The sequence below is a fragment of the Haliotis rubra genome, unplaced genomic scaffold (assembly GCF_003918875.1).
Source record: "Haliotis rubra isolate DU_JTF1 unplaced genomic scaffold, ASM391887v1 Scf1118, whole genome shotgun sequence".
NCBI classification, from domain to species: domain Eukaryota; kingdom Metazoa; phylum Mollusca; class Gastropoda; order Lepetellida; family Haliotidae; genus Haliotis; species Haliotis rubra.
This window is the reverse complement of record NW_025765024.1, coordinates 51,900-73,564: the sequence shown is the minus strand read 5'-3', so window position 1 is coordinate 73,564 and position 21,665 is coordinate 51,900. Positions and strand designations below refer to the sequence as shown.

The following is a 21,665-nucleotide window of genomic DNA, read 5'->3' as shown; positions in this document are numbered from 1 at the left end:
GCCTGAAGCCGCCAGTCAGGGCACCAGGGCAAAACCTGCAGGGCAAAACCTGCAGGGCGAAACCTGCATCGCCGGCGCCAGGCCCGTGATCGAACCTGAGCCCGAAGCTAGGTCGCCATTGAAGGTGCCGAGGTGTCCCCGAGCTGGTCTGCCCTGGGCGACCGCCAGTCAGGGCACCAGGCGAAGACAGGGCAAAACCTGCATCGCCGGGCGCCAGGCTAGCGGATCGAACCTGAGCCCGCTTAGGTCGCCACAAGGTGCCAAAGGCACACCATCACCTGAGCGAAGCCAGGATCAAGCTGCCTGGGAGGCTGGCGTTCTCCGAGCCAGAGCTCGGGCGCCAAACCCCCAGATGCGTCCGATCCACCCCGGCGACAGAAGCGTGCTGAGCTCCTTGCGGAACCCAGACAGCACCGTGTCAATGCGGGCGGAATTTCACCACAGACGACACCTGGTGAACTTACCTTCGAGATCAACACTTTATGCGAGCCGAAGCTCTTACGGAGCCGGACATCGCGCTATCAATCATCGAATTGACATTATGTTGAAGAATATGTTGCTGCAATAGTGAAGTCATATTTAAGTCAGCAACATTGTTTGCGGGGGAAACGATAAAGGGATTTCCTTAGAAACCTTTTATCAAATATTATCCCCCGCCTGAAGCAGATTAGTGAAAAACATAAAATCTGCGTGTCGGAAAGAATGCGCGTGAGGCGCAGAAACCCAGACAAAAACCACAACCTCGGCCTCTGAGCCACATTGTGTGTAAACGTATGAAATATGTATCATAATACAACATAATGTAACAGGAATATTGGCCTTAAGGGCGTTTATTATGAGCATCCTTGATCGTCGTGGAGCGTCCTCGGCTAAACACGGAGGCACTTTATAACCATCCTGTGGCGGTAGTGTGCATGGCACAAACGCACAGGGCTTAAACTGCAACAAACAGAACCACGCCAGTGTTACTAGCAGGAACTGTGAAGTAGCAAACACATAAACACAAGTAATAGCAAGAATAATCCGCGACGGGCGATATATAAATGCTACAAGCTACAGCCATTTAAATACTAAACATACAATGCAAAGCAGAAAAAAGGCTAGCCACCCCTGCGTGTACTAGTGATAGAGTAAAGTTGAGTGATACGAAACGAACACTATCAAAATTACTCAACAACGACTTACCACAAATTCGCTGAAAAGAAAGAGAATTTAGGCAAGCCTACCTTATAATATGCAAACATAATATATGAACTCCCTACTACAAGCTACCAATAACATATAGCAAGGAAACCACGCGATCGCTGGGTCCGGCCATTTTGCCTGCCACATGGCTGGAAAACAGAGAACCCACGGCAAAGTTACAACTAAAGATGAATGAAAATATCCACATATGACGTCCATCGAACGCCCGTGCGTAGAGAAAGGAACCATACATACAGATTGAGACTCTTTTACACTCATCGTATCGGTAGGAGAGCAAACTCGAAACGAACACCACGCACGTCTATTCAACAGAACGACAGCATGAAAAGTGAGGTACGAGGTAGACGGCGAGAGTTACCTGCTCTTGGCTGTGTTGGTCCGGTGGGGCCCTGTAGGGGTGGTCTCACAAGACAAAACGAGTTTTTTGTTTTGTAAATATTTTATTAAAAATATAGTTACAACTGTCGTAGGATTTAAAATGGACATTTTAATGCTTATATGTACCCCAAGGAGGACTTCTTCTGAAAAAGAATGCATGTGATTCTGTGCCAATTGATTTGTTAACCAAGCAAAACTATTCAATATGACTTTGGCTGTTTCCTGCCTGAATGACCACAGATTGGGCAGGGAGTTAACAGATGAGGTACTAAGTCTTGTACATACCTTCTCAGTGACAAACACTTCGATCTGGCCACTCTGCACCACATATATACTATCATCCTGATCTCCAATCTTGAACAAGTAATTGCCTGTCTTGATATTGAGGGGTTCCATGTGTCGGCACAGCTCCAAGAAGAAGGGCTTTTCCAGGTGACCAAATACTCTGAAACATTACACAGCATCTCTCTGCCTGTCAGGATTTCATAGCAAGAGTGTCATTGAATATAGATACACAAAGATCAAAATAGTTGATGAGAAATGTTGGTTTCTATAGTGCTAGCCCACTCAGACATCACACCACAGGTTATCCAGATGCTTTAATGACATACAGTATACTGACTCCAAGTCATGGAAACCTAAGAAATGTTCCTAAAACAAACGGTGGCATTTGAAGACTTGACATTTTCAAAGTTTGTTCAAGAAATATGGACCAGTCTTAGATAATACTTAAAAAACAAACACTATCCACCCTCTAACCTAAGTACAATTTCCTATTGCAACCAAAACAAACTCAGAAGTCAAGAAAGTTTGGTCAAGAAATACTGAACAGTCTTTGTGCTGTTGGTTCTTGTTTCTTTGTCCTTTAATGCCATATTGGACAATAATCCAGCTATGTAACAGCTGTCTGTAAACAATCACGTCTGCACCACATAATGAAGTGATTGACAACATAAGCATTGATCCGTGCATGTTGGATATGATGACTTACCAGTCAACACAATCCCATCAAGTGACAGGTGGAAAGATGGACACCACCCATTCTATGCTAAAAAGGCACAGGGTAGCTGACAAAAATATTTTGCACAGCTTGCGTCTAGTGACTTGGTATCGTAACATCCATCCAAATCCCTTAGAATTCAAAGAGTATTTCGTACCTGATGCTTCTCAGCATATAGAGGACTTCTGACGGCAGTCTGTTGTCTATCTCCTGAACATCTGGTGTATCTGCTTCAAAGAATGATTTCGGCGGTTCCTTTAAGCGTAGCTGTGGTAGACTTGAATCTTTCCTTCTCTCTAAAAATCTGAAATGGGAATATTCATGACAGTCAATTACTCATCCCAGTTATCAAATCCAATTATCAAAAGCATGATCATCAATCTACACAACTGCAATATGATGACATGTGTCAACCAAGTCGGCGAGCCTGACCACCTGATCCTGTTAGTCACCTCTTATAGTCAACCGTATGGCATAATGCAACGTTAGAATCTCATAGTCTTCAATAAAACTTATATTTCTAGGTAAATATGATGCATACCAGCATGTTTAGTCACGTAAACCACAAAAAAAAAGAGACGTTAGTTGCCGTGTTGCGATTGATGTGCTTAGGTGCACGGAATTACCGGTCGTCATTGTAATTCTAACCCGGATCTTCACGGGTATCAACATGCTCCATACATGAATTACAACTGATGGTTACTGACAAGGTTAGTAAGCCATGTATCTGAAAACAATATCCCAACAAAAATCTGAAATTAAAAACACACATACAAGGATTTATCCAAGAATAAACACAACAGCCATTGACTCGAACATTGGGAACAATTGTTATTTTGTTCCAAATTGGGATTGTTTCACAGTTCATATTTTCCTATGACGCTCCTAAGGTAGCCAAATGCCTCGTCATCAAATTAGTGATGCACATGAATCAAAATCTCTGCGTCTACATCGGTGCTGTTATCAAGTGCAATAACAGAATTTAGAAATGTCTAATCCCAATCTGGCAATATAAGTCACACTTTTAGCTAATACAGTATCACTCTTCTAAGTAGCATGGCTAATCGCGACACCCCCTACCTGCGCAGTCTGTTCACCATGTCCTTCTGGCTCATCTTCTTTCGACCATGACGACTCACAGCTATTGTGCTCTTCGTGAAACTTCGAACCTGGGAATATGATGATTCATTACTTAGAAGACTTCAAATTTAAAGAATGGCGGTCCTTCTACAGCAATTGAATCTGGAGCCCCCTAAATCTTCATATTAACTGATAGCTTGATGACAAGCTCAACTTTGAGCGATGTTTGGCATTTACCTTTACAGCAAGTTTTTGACATGCATTGCCAGTATTTCCTCATTGTCCAAGAAGTTTGACTTGTCACGTAACATGTTTATGTTTGTCTACAATCACCCATTGCCAGAGTATACTGGTCTAGTGCGAACTATTCATGTCAAAATGGACTTTATAAGAAAGAGATCAATATCGGTTATGTTAGAATGTAAGTGTCATTGACAAGATCCTAACAAAGACAATGGCCATGTATGTATTTTGTGTATATTTTGTCTTTACTAACAGCAGCATGATAAGTCAAGTTATTACTGCAGGGTTTTCTTTTCAAATGAAAGATTGAGAACCCACAGCCAGCCCAACACTGTCAACAACATCCCCCCAAAAAAAAACACACCAAACACACACATGTACACCATACACACTCCCACAAGAAGCTTTCAGACAAGAACATTATTTGTTCAATATGTCAACAGTAATTCAGATCCAAAGCCACCTGCTGCAAATGAGGCCTTCATATCATGTTTATGTTTCCATCCTCCAATTTCACTGTGTTCATTGTTTACCACTACTAATTGCTCCTATCACAACAAATTGGTCATATTAATATCCTCATCGCTCCAGTCCATGTCAACCTGATGGGCTAATAGTTGCCTACAACAAATCAATATTGTATAAAGCCTTTTATTCACTCTGTCTACAAGCAATGTGGCCTAAAATGCAATGCTGGTGGTCTAAAAACATCAAACAATAATTTTCAGCTTTCAGAGTAGTATTGCTACTTATGAATGTAAAACAAACTCAAGATCACACTACCACAGCAGAATGACTGCAGAATGACACTTGAAGGCAATTGATTGGATTTTTCTTCCATAAGATTACAGATGTTTGTACATATTATTTAGCACTTCTTATGAAGAGCAGTAACATAACAAGGTACCATGTCACCTACAGTAAGACAGGAAACACTTTCCAAGATATTTATTCCCCCATAAGTGTGTGTTTTTCATTTGTTTGTCTGTCATTCTCATAAACCAACTAAAACCCACACAGATGTAACATATGACCTAATAGTCACCAGGGGCGGTAAGGTAGCCGAAGACCCAGGTTTGATTCCCCACATGGGAACAATGTGTGAAGCCCATTTCTGGTGTCCACAGCTGTGATATTGCTGGAATCTGGCTAAAAGCAGAGTAAAACTAAACTCACTCACTCACCCATTAGTCACCATGTTCACTGTGAAACACTTACTTTCCGTAACATCTTTCTGCCATAAAACAGCATCTTGTCTCGTTTCCTGAAGCGATACTTTTTTGTTTGCCTCACTTTGACTGGGCAACACTGGAAGAACAAACACACTGTTAGTGAGCATAGACACCAGCTTACATTGCAGAGGTTAGATGAAACTGATTCAATTTGGCATTAAACATGTTAAAAGTTACTGCACTTATATCATAACATGCATGCATGCACATGTGTGTTGGGGAGTGGTGTGTGGTGTTTGGGGGATTCGCCTTTTTTAAGAGGGACTTATGTTAATGTTTCACAGTGCTTGCCTTGAAGATACCATGCTGCAGTTTAATATGGCCACAAACCACTGACCTGTCAGCATGCAAAATGTCTACCATGTTGCTGTAGTGTTACAATGGAGGGACAGCTATAGATGCCCAGCATGCTCTTACCTTTTGTTCTGAACTTCCATATTCCAAAGAAGAGGACAACCAGGATGGTAATGGTGGCAACAACAAACGTGATCATGATGCTCTGTAATAGAAAACATTGGAGTGAGAGACTATTATATTTTCTAGGCCAGGACTCATCCACACCAAATTAATGGGCAATTACTATTTCACTTGTAGCACAGGTGGACAGGTGAATGGTCAACAACATGTAGTGGTCGACAAAATGTAGTGGAGACTGTATGCTTGTTACTTGTTTAATGTCACATTTAAGAACATTACAGCTATGATAGTTGTCTGGACCAGACGATCCAGTGATTCATATAATGTGCAATGATGACACTGCTGCACCTTGAGCATGCACTAGTGCGTGGATATGTGTGCTATATAAATATCGAATAATAAAAATAATAATAATACGACACACAAATAACCTGGTTACCAGGCCCGACTACCAGCCTACCAGCCCCCACGACCAGGCCCGACGTGACCAGCCGACGACCAGCCCGGCGACTACCCCCGACTTTGACCAGCCCCGGCGACTACCCGACCCCCGGCGACTACCAGCCCAGCCCGACTACCAGGCCCGACTACCAGCCCCGACTACCAGGCCCTACTACCCGACTTTAATTAGCCCGCCAGCCCGACTAGCCCTCACCAGGCCTGACTACCAGCCCGACGACCAGCCCGACTACCAGCCCGGAGGCCCGACTACCAGCCCCGACTACCAGGCCCGACTACCAGGCCCGACTACCAGCCCCGACTACCAGCCCGACTACCAGCCCCGACTACCAGCCCCGACTACCAGCCCCGACTACCAGCCCGACTACCAGCCCCAGACTACCAGCCCGACTACCAGCCCGACTACCAGGCTGACGACTACCAGCCCCACTACTGACCAGCCCGACTACCAGCCTCGACGACCAGCCCCGACTACCAGCCCGACTACCAGCCCCGACTACCAGCCCGACTACCAGCCCGGCGATACCAGCTCCCGACTACCAGCCCGACTACCAGCCCGACTACCAGCCCCGACCACCAGCCCTCACTCCGACTACCAGCCCGACGACCAGCCCGACTACCAGCCCGACTACCAGCCCCGACTACCAGCCCCGACTACCAGCCCCGACTACCCAGGCTACCCGACTACCAGCCCGACTACCAGCCCGACTACCAGCCCCGACTACTAGTTTCGACTACCAGCCCTCCAGGACTACCAGGCCCGACTACCAGGCCCTACCAGCCCGACTACCAGCCCCGACTACCAGCCCCGACTACCAGCCCCGACTACCCAGTCACTTCTTCACACCAACAAAGGTATTCAGGATTGAAACAGCACTTAATTTGCCGGCCATGGCCAGGAAAATACTGAAATGAAACAGATGAGATATCTTCACTGTGCCCTAGTGGCAAGATTAAAATGATAATAATACTCACCATTTATTTAATGGAAACTGCGATATAATTTGACCAACTCAAATGATTCAAAACCTATTTGTGCATCCCATGTTCATCAATTGCACTTTCAGTCTCACACCTCAGCATGGGCGTGATCATTTGAATGCAGTGTGCATAATAGAAAATCCTGTTTTCGATGATAACACAGTTTGTGGGTTCGGTTATGGGTCAAAGACAATATGAAGCTGAAATATTCTTACAGTCATGATAATGTTCAAGAAATCCAACTCTTAAGTTTACAGGTTTACATGATGCTACTGGTTTATTAAACAATAAACTGACACAGCATAATTGTTGTGATGTAAGTTGAATTAAAAGGTATGGGCACACTAACAGGGCCACCTAAATCATCTGTCTGGTGCCCAGTGGCACCCTTCAGAAAAAACACATTTCTATCCCTGGTACTGTATTTCAGAATAAATGTAGCTAATACAAAAGTGAATGCCGAAAAAGACAACACACCACATTCTAGGCAAACAGACATGTGAGCAAAACAATAGAACATAATTGTATGTCTAATTCCACTAAAAAACAACAGCGATAGAACATATACCAAAATTTGTAACACGTGCACAAATATGACTATGAACATCAGGGGTTTAATTTTTTTTTTAAAAGCCGCTTGCCACAGGGCAAGTGACTTTAAGAAAGTAACTTGTCCTGACTAATTTTCCACTTGCCCTGATTTTATGACATAATTATGATGACTGACTGACTGAGTTTGGTTTTACGCTGCTTTTAGCCAGAAATGGGCTTCACACATTGTACCCATGTGGGGATTCGAACCCGGGTCTTCAGCGTGACGAGCCACCGCCCCACATAATTATGATGATGTAATTATGAAAGAATAATATCAAAATGGTATTTGATGTTAATGTTTACTGGACTATTTATTGAAAAGTGATAAATAGCAAAGAAAGATAACTCTACTTTATTATCATTGCGAAATTTAATAGCTACATTTTGAGCAGATATGAAATTAAATCCAAGTTTATTTGCAGTTTGAAACCATAAGTGGAAATTATCTAGTAGCCCACGGACAAGTAAGACACCATTATTTGATTGCCCGAAATGAAAACTGACTTGTCCCTGGCGTCAGGCGATGGGATTGAAGCTCTTGTACAAAACTGTGGCATCGATTGATAGGAACAATAACATGAAGTTTCAGTTTCTTTAGACAAGCTGCTAAAAGACAGACAGACATGGTACATCCTGGCCATGACAATCAGTCAGGTGAGTTAAAGATAATAACACCATGCTTCAGGTAGTACAAGTAAACAGGTAAACAAAGGTTAAATGAAACCAGCAAACTTGAATCAAATGGTTGGAAAAACATGTTTCCAAAGTGAAAGCCAAACAAGCATCCCCCCATTCTCCTCAGCATTTAGAGAATAACAAACAGACCATGTACACAATGCATGAGGAAACATGTTCAACACATGGCCCAAGAGGGGCTGTATGACTATAACCCAACTTTTAGCACTTGAACTTCAGATACCACAATATACCAAAACGATAATTGTTTTCCAGGCCAAACTCATCTGCCATGACACAATGTCCGACATAGGTCCTCTCAGTGAGTGAGTGAGTTTAGTGTTACGCTTCACTCAGCATTATTCCATCTATATGGCAGTTGGCTGGACCAAACAATCCTGTGAATAACATCATGAGCATCTATCTACACAATTGGGATACGATGGCATGTGTCATCCAAGTCAGCGAGCCTGACCACCCGGCCCTGTTAGTGTTAGTCGCCTCTTACGACAAGCATGTGTTACTGAAGATGAATTCTAACCTGGATCTTCACGGGTCTAAGGTACTCTCATGTTGCAGTACCATGTAAATGTCAGTAGCCAGGAATGGTAGTTATTTAAGACCATGCCATGTCTCACACCTGTTACTAAGCATGTACAATATATTTGTATTTTGTAGACAATTTTATAAGAAAGTGTTTCAAATTAATCTTCGAAACAAATTACTCAACAAGTACTTACAGTGTTGATCTACTTCACTTGCAGGAAATGTACAGTCCTCACATGCCTGGGCAATGGAGTTTGCTGCTAGAGCTATAACATTCTTTTCAAAACCCACCAAATGAGAAAACCATTAAACAAATTCTAACCACAATTTATATTTACACAGACTCTCAATTCTTAGTTTCTGACAAACACATTGATAATGTATCTTTGTCTGTGCCACGCTTCCTTGTAATTACTGCAACATGCCAGATGTTTCCTGTAGATTGTCTTCCCGAACATTCTTACACCCAATTATAAACTGAAACATGCACAAGTTGTCAACTGCTAGTAGTTCTTGTAAATTTCATCAATCAAATGTAATCATTAACTCTTGCCATGACAACGTTGGTTTTGAACAAATATTCCTGGATCAATCAGATTAATAAGCTGTTCCTACATAAGCTACTTAACATGCTCAACAAGCTTATGCCGGAAAGTCTCCAAATCATCATCATCATCATCATCATCATCATCAACAAGCTTAGAGCTGAGACAGATCAGGTTACTGAGCTTGGATATGTTGTTAAGTTTCTAAATTTTATTTCTACAACATTTGAATCTTTGAACTAGCAAAAACTAAAATTATCCATAATTAACATTGACGGGAAGAAATATGAATGATAATCATTATGAAAGTTGTGGCATACACACACACTATTTTTATTAGTATTTATTATAATTATTATTTTATAAGTAAGTAAAGTTTTCATGTGCCAAAACGGAGATGTTATTGTCAGTTGTCGAAGACAAATGTCTACAAAGTTATTAATGCAAATGTGTGTCAACAGTAACTAATGACAACAAATATGCTGAAATATCTATTTCTATACTCCAAACCATGTTATTGTATGTAGAATACACATAATTTTAGATCAATAATGATCACACATATTCAGGAAACATCCTTGTGTGATGGTAAACTGATGAATACATTAGTAAATGTGGTAACCATGGCAACACTGCATCAAGTGCAGAAAGAAATAACCATGGTAACATAAGCATGGCTAGTTACCAATACCACTGTATAACCTGAGAGGGGGAACCAGTTTGGGATAATTACTTACAACTGCTTATGTACTGTGTAGTGATAAATAAACTTGTACCGCAATACATTCCAATACAGGTGGCACTTTGTAAATATTCAAATATGGACCAGACAAACCAATGGATGATATCATGAGCAACATTTACAGCATCATCTAATTGGACCCACAAACATGGGGGTCCCCTGGGACACCTAAATATTAGTTTTAAGGGTCCTTGCAGGCATTACGAGGGTCCTCTGTTGTAACGGTGTAGAGAACTGTATCTTTTGACAATATCCTTAGAGCCTGGAATGAATCATGATCATGTGGACTGATGGATGAAATGATGCATGTAACTGCTCTGAAAGAAACAACCAAACACTTAGCAGAGTCATAGATGTGTTGTGGGTACAATGAATAATATTGTGCAACCCATGGACACAGTGAATTTTTGTCTGCATCCATTCTCTACATTTGTGCATGCTGGACACACATTTGCAAATGTTGTAAAGCCCTGATTGACATTCTATCGGACAGAATCTAACCAAACATTCCATTAAGCTGCCAGTTATAATAAGCACATGTTGTTGGATCTATCTTAAACTAGCCCCTGGGGTATATATACAATCTCAGATGTCCTCTCAATCTAGTTGGATGTTGGGGTATGTCTGCATGCTGTCAACCAAATCACTTGATAAGTAACTCAACCTCTTACATCAGAGGGGGCGGTGGGGTAGCCTAATGGTTAAAGCGTTGGCTCGTCACGCCGAAGACCCGGGTTCAAATCCCCACATGGGCCCAATGTGTGAAGCCCATTTCTGGTGTCCCCCGCCGTGATTTTGCTGGAATATTGCTAAAAGCGGCGTAAAACCAAACTCAGTCAGTCAGTCTTACATCAGACATAGGTGTTTTGAGAGCCATTCTAACCCAGAATAAAACCTGTAATAATTAGCAGTAGATGGGTGGGTGTTGCAAAGTAAACCAAAACACAGAAGAATCACTTTATGTACTGGAATATAAACAAACAAAGATTTCTTACTTGACTTTTAAGACTCTGATAGCTGATGAAATCAAACAACTGAAACATCAGTATATTGTAGTGATTGCAGTGAGTTTTCATTCCATTACATTGTTTAGCAAGCAACGATATTATTGATATTATTGCCCAGTGTTCATTTATCATGCCAGTGGCTCTAGTCTACTCATAAGCATATGATGGCATATGTGGAAGTGGGATTCCATGTTATGATTCACCTTGTTGTAACATGTATGTCTCCACATTAGAGTCATATTGATACACCCAAATAACTTTCACCATCATATTTGAACCACTTCAATCAGACATGAAGAAAGATCGCAGAGACCGATATCTAGATTGTATTATTCAAAACGACCAAGCTGACATCCCTAGAGAAAATTTAGCAGCCTGCAACATTTTGTTCTAAAGTACACACCACCATTGTGATGCAAGGAAGCTGCAGAGAAGGGAAGTCAAAGCACTGAGGCTCAGTGGACAATATATTACAGTATGTGATAATATACAATTATAGACTGGTGATGAAGTCAATACATGTTTTTATGGACCCGGAAAAGCAATATTGACTTCGTCCTCGGTCAATATTGCTTTTCGCGGGTCCATAAAAACAGGTATTGACCAAATTCACCAGTCCATGATTGTTTTATTATGTAATTATTATATATATATTATATAATTTAATTATGTAAAAAGCTTCTAAAAGCCAAAACATGTCCATTTAGTTAAGAAAAGTAATTTTATTTTCGCTACAAACCAATAACGTTATGTCAACAATACTGTGACATGTAAACAATAGAATGACGCCATAGCTTGACGTCAAAATCTATTTTTAGTAACTCAAGTCAATATGACTTTTGGTAGGACCTGGGTTGGAGTCAATATGCTTTTCTGTCGACGGTCACATGACCGCCTCTAGACCAATCAGGTATCTGGAAAAATATGCTTACATGATAAAGTAGCATCCAAACTCAAGCCATGTTGATATTTCCGAGTTTCAAAGTAAACTCTTCACTGCCTGTTTGTCTAGTTTTCCCACACTTACTATAGAGTAAACTATGCCAGTGAAGTACCAATTCAAATACCTAATCCCCAGCACTCAAAGTGAGTCAGATCTGAATGGATTTGATTCCTGAAGTTGTGTGCTGGTGACTATATGCCTGACTCTGAGAGTGTGGATTCAAATCCCAGATGGGACTACATCCAAAATAACTACAAGCATCTGTACTTTACTGAGAAAGTGTAATCCCAAATATAACATATGTTATCTATGATGTATGGAGATCCATGAGCACCATACATATCTCTGGCTAATCTGTGAATCCTCACACATTGTATACATGTACGCCCTGTGATTTCCACTCAAGGTACATCAATCCATTCACACATACCTCACAAAAGAAGCTGCACATCATGAAGTCAGGTACGTGACCCTCTCCACTCTGGATTATTGTAATGGGTTCATCACATCAACGAATCCCACTCACAAAACTTCAGAAAAGTCAGAAGTCAGCAGTGCATGTGTTAGACAAATGGTATGACAGCATCAACTGCATCAGTTATGTCATTACACTGGCTACCCAGCCAAGCAACGATTCAGTATACAAAATATTGACCATCACCTACACATGTGTTAACAGCATGACCCAATCATTTCATACAGATCTCATCACATCCTATGATCATCTAACAACATCCACTAATAGTAATAACAGCTCAAAATCTTGTTCATACTCTGCAGATCTGTCACTGAATCTTAAGACATCACCTTCACTGTTTGCATTCAAATGTGGACAAAAGACATACCTCCTCAAAGTTTCTTACTATGAATAATATGTACATTCCCTGAGTTTAACTTTTATCCTTCCATATCATTTAGAACTATGAACAAATACTTGGATTGAAATTGGTTGTGCACAAATGGAACCATCATCATCAAGATCCCCATTTTTATCATTCAGCATGCTTAATGAAGTAAGAATAAGATTATTATATGAAATTGCCAAACTGGGCTGATAGGGTACAGAGATGTCTACCCTAACCAAAACCAAAATGGTGTCCACTACTACAAAACTGTTGACAATTCCATACTCCTCCAAATGAAATCGGTTCATGTTGTAGTTCTGTTTTGCCATGTTGATAACGAGTTCAAAAGGTGCATAAGTAAATACAGCATGTGTATGCTCCCTGAATGCATGACTGTTGTGATAATGAAAATCTCATATAAATTCAGAGATATATTTCGGAGAATATGAACTGCCATGCTGGATTTCAAAGCAGTTTGCCTTGTATGTGCAATGATTAAGTTTAGCCATCAAGGAATGGTATTCCAGAGTACCTTCTAGTATTTTATATAGTACTAAGATTTTGCACCAAATTTCTATAAACTGAAAAGCGTCTGCATTACATAGCCCTATGTATCAGTGTTACCACCTTCAACAAGATGGCTCTTGTAAAAACTAACAAATTAGACTCCATAAGAAATGTTTGTAAAATTGGGAGGATATGGTTTTATGTTGGACACTGCTGACAAATGAACGATACAATGAACCACGCAACACAAGCAAACAAAATTGTTTCACAATACTGACATTGCACACGTGAAGTTTCAAATCAATGCATGTCGGCTTTTTTCCAGGGCCAGGGGACTGCATTTTATTCAGATTTCTCCTTTTTAAACAGTTCAATAAAGTTGTCAGTGCCATTTCGGGAAAACACCAATGCCTAAAATACATCTACTTCATTCAGTGTAATGTAATTAGCCGACTGTCACAAAAATATGTTTTGATTTGACAGTTAGTTGTTTCGTAATTTGACAAGACGTTGTCAGTTTGCATGTGTTGCGTGTTTCCTTGTTTACAACAAAAAAACTGCGTTAGATATAATGTAACAAAAATAAATACCATGGTTAGTTCGAATTCTGAGAGATGTTTCAAGCCTTGATTAATCTGAGGACCTAAGTCCATAACTGTTTACGTTTTGTCTATAAACTTCGTCATGGGGTCAAAGTTTCGTTGTCTGCTGAACCATTTTGGTACGAGGATATCTAAGGGACATAACTCTTTCTCTCGAACTTACTAGCTTACCACACGAAATGATAATGCACAACCCTTTCATGTTCAATACGATTTAAATTGTCCGATTCTAGACATCATAACAAAATTCACAGCTTCATATTGTTTTCACAAGCACACAAAAGGAAACAAAAGACAACGTTACTCGATGCAAACTTCCTATTGTATTTTCGTTATTTTAACCAGGGATAATCTACAACACGTTATATAGTCTCTCTGTTTTAACGACTGTTGAATTTGAAACTTTTCTGTTGTTTGGATTTCTATGCATACCACAGAAACACCACACTGTAAATACAATAGTGTAAAAACAATCAATAGGTTAAATAAAAGGAGGGAGGATATGGCTTTATGTTGGACACTGCTGGTGACTGAATAATACAATGAACCTAATCAACACAAGCAAACACGATTTTTGAACGACATGCACTGCAAATACAATAATCTAAAAACAATCAGTAGCTTAATTAAGAAATATAAAGTGACGCAGGTCAAACGGGACCGCATTTTGAGAACATGATTCAGTGAATCTTCATTAATCCGAATCCTGTTTATAAATCCGGAACCCCTGCAGTAGTGCATCTATTAATAATTATAGGCGGATCAAGGCAGGGGTGCGCACGCTCGCGAGCACGCACGCACGCACACACACACACCATGTTGTCATGGAAGTCTATTTAATGACCATTGAAACTCTCGTCAAAACGGGTGAAAATGCGGAGTGCTGTATAAGCCCCAGTATGACTACTGTTGAGACGTATGTATCAGTGTTAAAGGGACATTACCGTATGTACCAATTATTCGATGCTAAGGGCTTATGTCCTTGGCTGACTGACTGAGTTTGGTTTTACGCCGCTTTTAGCAATATTCCAGCAACATCACGGCGGGAGACACCAGAAATGGGCTTCACACATTGTACCCATGTGGGGATTCGAACCCGGGTCTTCGGCGTGACGAGCTAACGCTTTAACCATTAGGCTACCCCACCGCCCCTTATTTCCTTGGAACAATGCCGCCTGCTCAACGGGGTTCCAGCACTGTGTAGTGTATATGAATTGTATTTTGCTGATGACTATACGTTAAGCATTGTTCAAGTCACCAATAGTCCATCTCTGATGATGAAACACGACTTCCATACTGGACAGATAAGAGTTGATATAGACCGACAATTCTGGTTTGGTACATTTGATATAGCTTGACAGTCCTTACAACCAGGGGATAATCTACAACGGTATATCGTCTCCCTGTTACAACAACAACGGGGGCGGTGGGGTAGCCTAGTGGTTAAAGCGTTGTCTCGTCACGCCGAAGACCCGGGTTCGAATCCCCACATGGGCACAATGTGTTAAGCCCATTTCTGGTGTCCCCCGCCGTGATATTGCTCTAATATTGCTAAAAGCGGCGTAAAACTAAACTCAGTCAGTCAGTCCCTGTTACAACTGATAATGGGTAACTATCGGTAACTAACAACTGCCATTAACTACATCAGAATTTCCTTTGTCTCAGGAACTGACAAATAATATGAGATATAATATTCGTAACGATTGAGTAAAATAAAAATTATTCAAGATAGAGCAGTGCGATCACCTGATGGTGATTGAGACATCCGAGCTAGGTTAATTCTTCAGAATGGTGCCTTCCGTCGTGTTATGACAGGTGACACTTCCGTGATACACCTGTGCTGTTAGTGAGGAACAGGAAATAAGAGGATTATTACGGGAAGTGTAATAATTGTATTATTACGTCATTGCAGAGCTCGAGACTTTATCGACCGCCTCCGTGGTGTAGTGGTTAGAGCGTCCGCCCCGAGAGCGGAAGGTCGCGAGTTCGATCCCCGACCGGGTCATACCAAAAGACGTTAAAATATGGTACTTGTTGGTCCCTGTCTGGCGCTCGGCATTAATGGGTACAACAAGGACTGGTCGGCTCGGAGTAAGTATAATGTGTCTGAGTGGGGTATTCATGCTTCACTGCGGCATGGTATCTCAGTGGGCTAGCACTATAAAACCAGCTTAAGTCTGGGCTAGCACAAGCAGCCGCACATACACATACACACGCATGCACGTTCTCAAGCACGACGTTAAACCCAATTTCACCTCACCTCACCTCGAGACTTTATCTAGAACAATATGTTGTTTGATGGTGTAATTATAGCTAATGATCGAATATATACTGATTTACAAGGAAAACACCTCAACCCCCATACAAAATCCGGAAAGACGTGTTTTGTGCTAAAGTCCATTTCCAACACCGAATGAAATCTGAAATTCTAAAATAAACTTTGACTTTCACATGGCTAAATACACATTAATTCGATTTGCGTGGAAATATTTCCAAATCTTACAAAGCCGGAATGTGTGTTTGGAGATTGCCCCGATAGATATGATTGAAATAATCAAGTTATAAACTCGTTGTAATTGTCTCCAGGCCAACAGCCACTCTGGTGCCACAACGTCCACCCACATGTGTGGGACATCACTCCGTCAATGGCGGGGCGCAAATAGCAGAGCTAATTGTCACTACTGTGTTTTGTTATTTCCTTTTGCAATATCTGCATCATTTCAAATCCACTTATTCCAAATGTCAGTTCCCAGATATACATTTATCAAACATGTCTAGTGTTTGCAGAATGTGATGACAGCAGATGTTCCCGAGTTCGGAGTGCTAATTGCTTTCATGTAAATCCATTGTTATCTACGATACATACCGAGATAAACTCATATTCCATTTTACGTCAAGAGTTTTCGATTTATCTTCTAGACTCAGACAGAACACTTTCTAAATTCACCCACACATATACTCACGGAATTGCCAGAAATTCTCTGTGCATCACGACTCTCGTTTCTCACAGCTACACTACTTAATTAATGCACATACAACTTTCTAAAGCTTCGAACCTAAGCCGAAATGTGATCATTTGTACCGTATAGAATAAATGTGCTCTATGTTTGGTAGAATATATATGGTAACATATAGATTATTAGTGGCTTTGCCATCAGAGGGTGTTGAAGTAGTGTAAAATCATGGTCCCTGGATTGGTTATGGAAGACCACGTCATTCGAAGTATATTTATTTACAGTGTTTTTAATCGTAGAACCCGTGAAGGTCCGGGTTAGAATATTGATCTTCAGTGAGCCATGCTTGTTGTAAGAGGCGACTAATGAGATCGGGTGGTCAGGCTCACTGACTTGGTTGACACATGTCATCGGTTCCCAATTTCGCAGATCGATACTCATGCTGTTAATCACTGGATTGTCTGGTTCAGACTCGATTATTTACAGACGGACGCCATATAGTTGGAATATTGCTGAGTGCGGCGTGAAACTAAACTCACTCACTCACTCAATCGTAGAGTATGTGTTCTTTTTATGCTTGGCTAAATTTGTCACAATCGTCATCGGCTGAAATGTGTGTGCGTGCGTGCGTGCGTGCGTGCGTGCGAGTGTGCGTGCGTGTGTGTGTATCCATGCAGGTAGCAAAAGTACTGTTAGTCCTCATGGTCCTAAGTATGGTGTTCTACCTTCGGTTGCTGGCGATCTATGACCCATTTTACAGTGTTGTTGTTTATTATGTATTCCTTTAAATGCTACCATCTAGTTTTAACTTGTACCTATGATAATCTAGTTATTCATATGCTTTCCTATTCGTAATGTATTCAGTCTTCATATTTAAATTCTTGTCACGATATGGCTGAAATATTGCCGATGTGACGTTAAGTTTCAACTCACTCACTCACAATCACCTAATCAGAAAGCTATATCAGTGTTGGATCGAGATTCACGCGTTCTATACCGGAGGTACTGGCTGTCAACGTGATGAATGTTAAAACTGCTTCTCATCTATGGAGGCCGATGTTAAGCAAGCACAAAAATATCACTACGTAACATAACGCTTATGTCGTGTCCAATCATAGTCATATATTAACTACAGAATCATACTCAACTAACAGAATATGATACAGTTTTTTTATTTATGTACACGTGTCATATTGCTCCCATTTCTAACATATCTGATGAAACAGAATATTAAGGTGAGGGCCTGCAAAAATGTCATATTAGGTCAGTTCAAAACTAAAAGTACAAACCAAACAGTTGATATAATCTTTAACATACAAAACAATGTAGACAATATTATGACAACGCAATAACGCAATGGATTACGGTGTAACATGTTTATAGATCCCGTTTTACAAATTTCTATTCTTTAACAGTTTGTTTAGTTAACAAATGGTTATATAAACAATTAAAATAGGTCGTCTCTGCTTTAGCACCATAATATTTGGGTGTGGCAAATGAGACTTGGACTAACGATTTGTTCCGGTAGTTTCAATCAATTTTGTAAATACTCTCTTGGACAATATTTGTCGAGATTTGATTATTTTAGTAAATGAATCATGCGTGTACATATGGCACAGTGTTATGGCTTTAATTGGGTTGTTACGTAGCAAAATATGGCTCAATATTTGGATCAAAACTGGAATAGCAGGCTCGTTATATTTGTTCACAAAACATATGGCGAAACGCTCCTTCAGCAGCTCCATGCTATGACTAAAGACGACACATTTGTTTTCAACATATTTCAGAATGTATTATACATTATAACACCTTGGTTAAAGATCGGCATTTCTACTCGGTGTCTTTCACTTGACCCAGAGATCATAAAATATAATACTTTATTGCCCGACAAAGGAATTCCTTTTACAACAGTGAGGCATACAGTATGGTCAAAACAAATTAAGCAAAGAACAACGATCACCTTAAACACACAGATAAACAGGATGAGAAGGATAACCAGTGTATACTGTAAGAGACTAGTAGTCAAATGCATTTAAAATTGTGTCTGGGTCTAACATTCATTTAAAAGTCTAATGCTAACAGGTATAAAAGATGTTTGGGACCTTTGGGAATCTACGTCCAGATGGTAAAAGTTTAAAACAAGAATGTAAATCGTGAAACGGGTCGGATAAAATTTTGTTTGCAGACATTAAAACACGATTCTCATACATATAACAAATAATATACATTATATGGTCTCTGTTTTACCATATAGATATTAGATTATCCGTGGACGACCAAGGTTCCTGGACATGAGCTATGTACGCTACGTCTGTCGGTGGTCATGGGCGCTCCATTCAGAGAACGTCATGGTGTGTTGGACATTCCATGTGGAGAAGGTGGTCATTAGATACAGGAGTATTTTAGTAGGTAGAATGTTCCGAGAAATGGTGAAAGTAGAATATTCCGCATTCATATCGAAATGTAAGTGTTTGAAGCGGATGCTGTCCACACCCAATGATATCCCAGGTCCCATAGAAAGGCAGTTGTACTATCAGCTGAGGTCGCCAGGAAGGCTTGTCGCAAGTTTTCATGGCGGTATGCCAACATTCGGTTTGAGGAACGAAGTATTCTATTAAAAACATATTGGTTTGCTTGCGAGTTCCATGACATCGACATATTAAGACGATATTACGTCACAATATAACAAAAATTACATACATACATATGTAACTTAAATATTTGACACACGTTCCCTTGAGTTAAGGAATCTCAGTCAAGAAAAAATATACTTTTGATTTTCCGACCCTTAAAATAATTACCCAACATAATAAACTGAATCTATTTACTGTTCGATAGGGCATTTGTTTTCAAGAAAGAAATTCGAAAAGTCTGTGCAATACCCCTATTCCACACTGACCACGAATCCCACGAATATCCACGAATTGATAAATTTTAAATGAGGATTCATTGAATTGTGCTAATTTTCTGGTTCATTTCGTGACGCTCTACTATTCAGTTACGATACAGGCAAGCTATTATCGAAACGTTCGTAGCTGTACGAAAGCCCATTTTTATCACATTAGCTACGATCAAAGTTAAGAATTCTTAACGTTTCGAGAATAAGGGCCCAGGTACGATAAAGTTACGAACATTCCTGGGATTCGGCTGGAATCGCAAGAATATTGTCAATAATGAACTACGATTTACAAGTATTTATTGCGAATACTGCACGAACATTAAGAATCAGTTACCGATCAGTTAAGAATACACCGAATGCACGAAGGAATCAGGGACGAATAAATGAATTCGTGACTATTCTTGACATTTCGTGGGAGATAGGTATAAAAAGGCCGTCAACCCTGTTTGGGTGTCAGGTGCAAAACGGATGTTTAACGTAGAGCAGCTGTAGTATTGGCCCTGAAATTGGACTATCAAAACCAGCTGCTGATAGATAGAAGATAGAAAAAAGAGAAGAAGAGTACTCATGTGGAGGGTTAGACTGTCGCTGACACCAGGTAGAAGGATAGAATATGGTCACTACAACAGACAGGAGCTGAGGGTGGAACATGGGAATGCCTTTGCTAAATATGTGAGAATTCCACCTCACATGTTTGATGAACTTCTCAATAAGATTAGCCCAGTCATCCAGAAGAGGATCATCCACATGAGACCAGCCCCAGATACCGGAATGAAGCTAGCCATGACCCTCAGGCACCTGGCTACAGGAGACTGGTATCACACCATCCAGTATGACTTCCGATGTGGCTACAGCACAGTTGTATGGCTTGTGCAGGAAGTCTGTCAGGCCATCATACAGGAGCTGAAGGATGAAGTCATGCCACTGCCAAAGACACAGTAGAACTGGAAGACCATTGCCCAGCAGTTCCAAGACCGGTGGAATGTTCCTCCTGCCCTGGGTAGATGGCAAGCACATGGCCACCAGGAAACTACACAATCCAGACAGTGTATTCTTCAACTACAAAGGCTTCTTCTCCGTGGTGCTGTTCGTCCTGGTGGATGCGGAGTATCAGTTTACCTGGATAGACACTGGTGAAGGTCATAGGAGCACAGAGGTGGTCTCACCGCCTCTTGTTGTAGATGAAGTCATTCCTCTCAGTGAAGAGGGCCATATCCTCGTTTTCTGTAGAGGTTGGACAAGACCCTGGCCTCTTGCTCTTGGACTGGAATTTGATACGAACTAACTACAATATTTTTTAACCGGGAGTTTGTGGCCAAACTTTTGAACAGTTAAATGTTTTGGCCACGAATTCCAGATTGCTTAAAAATGGCAAGAACTGACTACGACCATATACGAATTAGTTAAGAACTTCACGAACTGATTACGATTCAACCACGAATCCTCAAATTTGTCAATTTGTGGCTAGTCGTGGAATTCATGGACTGTGTGGAATATGGGCATTATCAGTTTTTTTGGGTTTTTTTAGATATTAACCAAATATATGAGTCAGTGGATTTCCTGATTGATCATTGAGTGTTTGTAGGAGTAGTAACCGTGATCAATTGCTACATTTCCGCCAGAGTTTGATGATGCTCTTTGACGTCTTCGTAGAGAGAACATGATCAATTGTATCTCAAACGTTGTGAAAATAGATATGAAACGTTTGGACAATTGATCGACATCAACGGAGATTTGACGATTTGAAAATTGGACTCATATTTGCTACCCAGCCAGGGGATAGTTTGTCCATTTAAATCTTTATACTTAG

The 21,665-nt window shown here is 40.7% G+C and overlaps 1 protein-coding gene across 1 annotated transcript in view; it reads right to left on the bottom strand.

Moving 5' to 3' along the window:
- LOC124289283 (patatin-like phospholipase domain-containing protein 7) overlaps positions 1–14,122 on the bottom strand; it is an 88,606-nt gene extending 74,484 nt beyond the window's left edge. The window contains 7 exon segments of the mRNA XM_046725897.1: positions 1,870–2,029; positions 2,742–2,888; positions 3,665–3,753; positions 5,126–5,191; positions 5,193–5,215; positions 5,557–5,638; positions 13,991–14,122. Coding sequence (XP_046581853.1) covers positions 1,870–2,029; positions 2,742–2,888; positions 3,665–3,753; positions 5,126–5,191; positions 5,193–5,215; positions 5,557–5,638; positions 13,991–14,053 — 630 coding nt within the window. The 5' untranslated portion in view covers positions 14,054–14,122.
- Between the last annotated feature and the right edge of the window lie 7,543 nt (positions 14,123–21,665).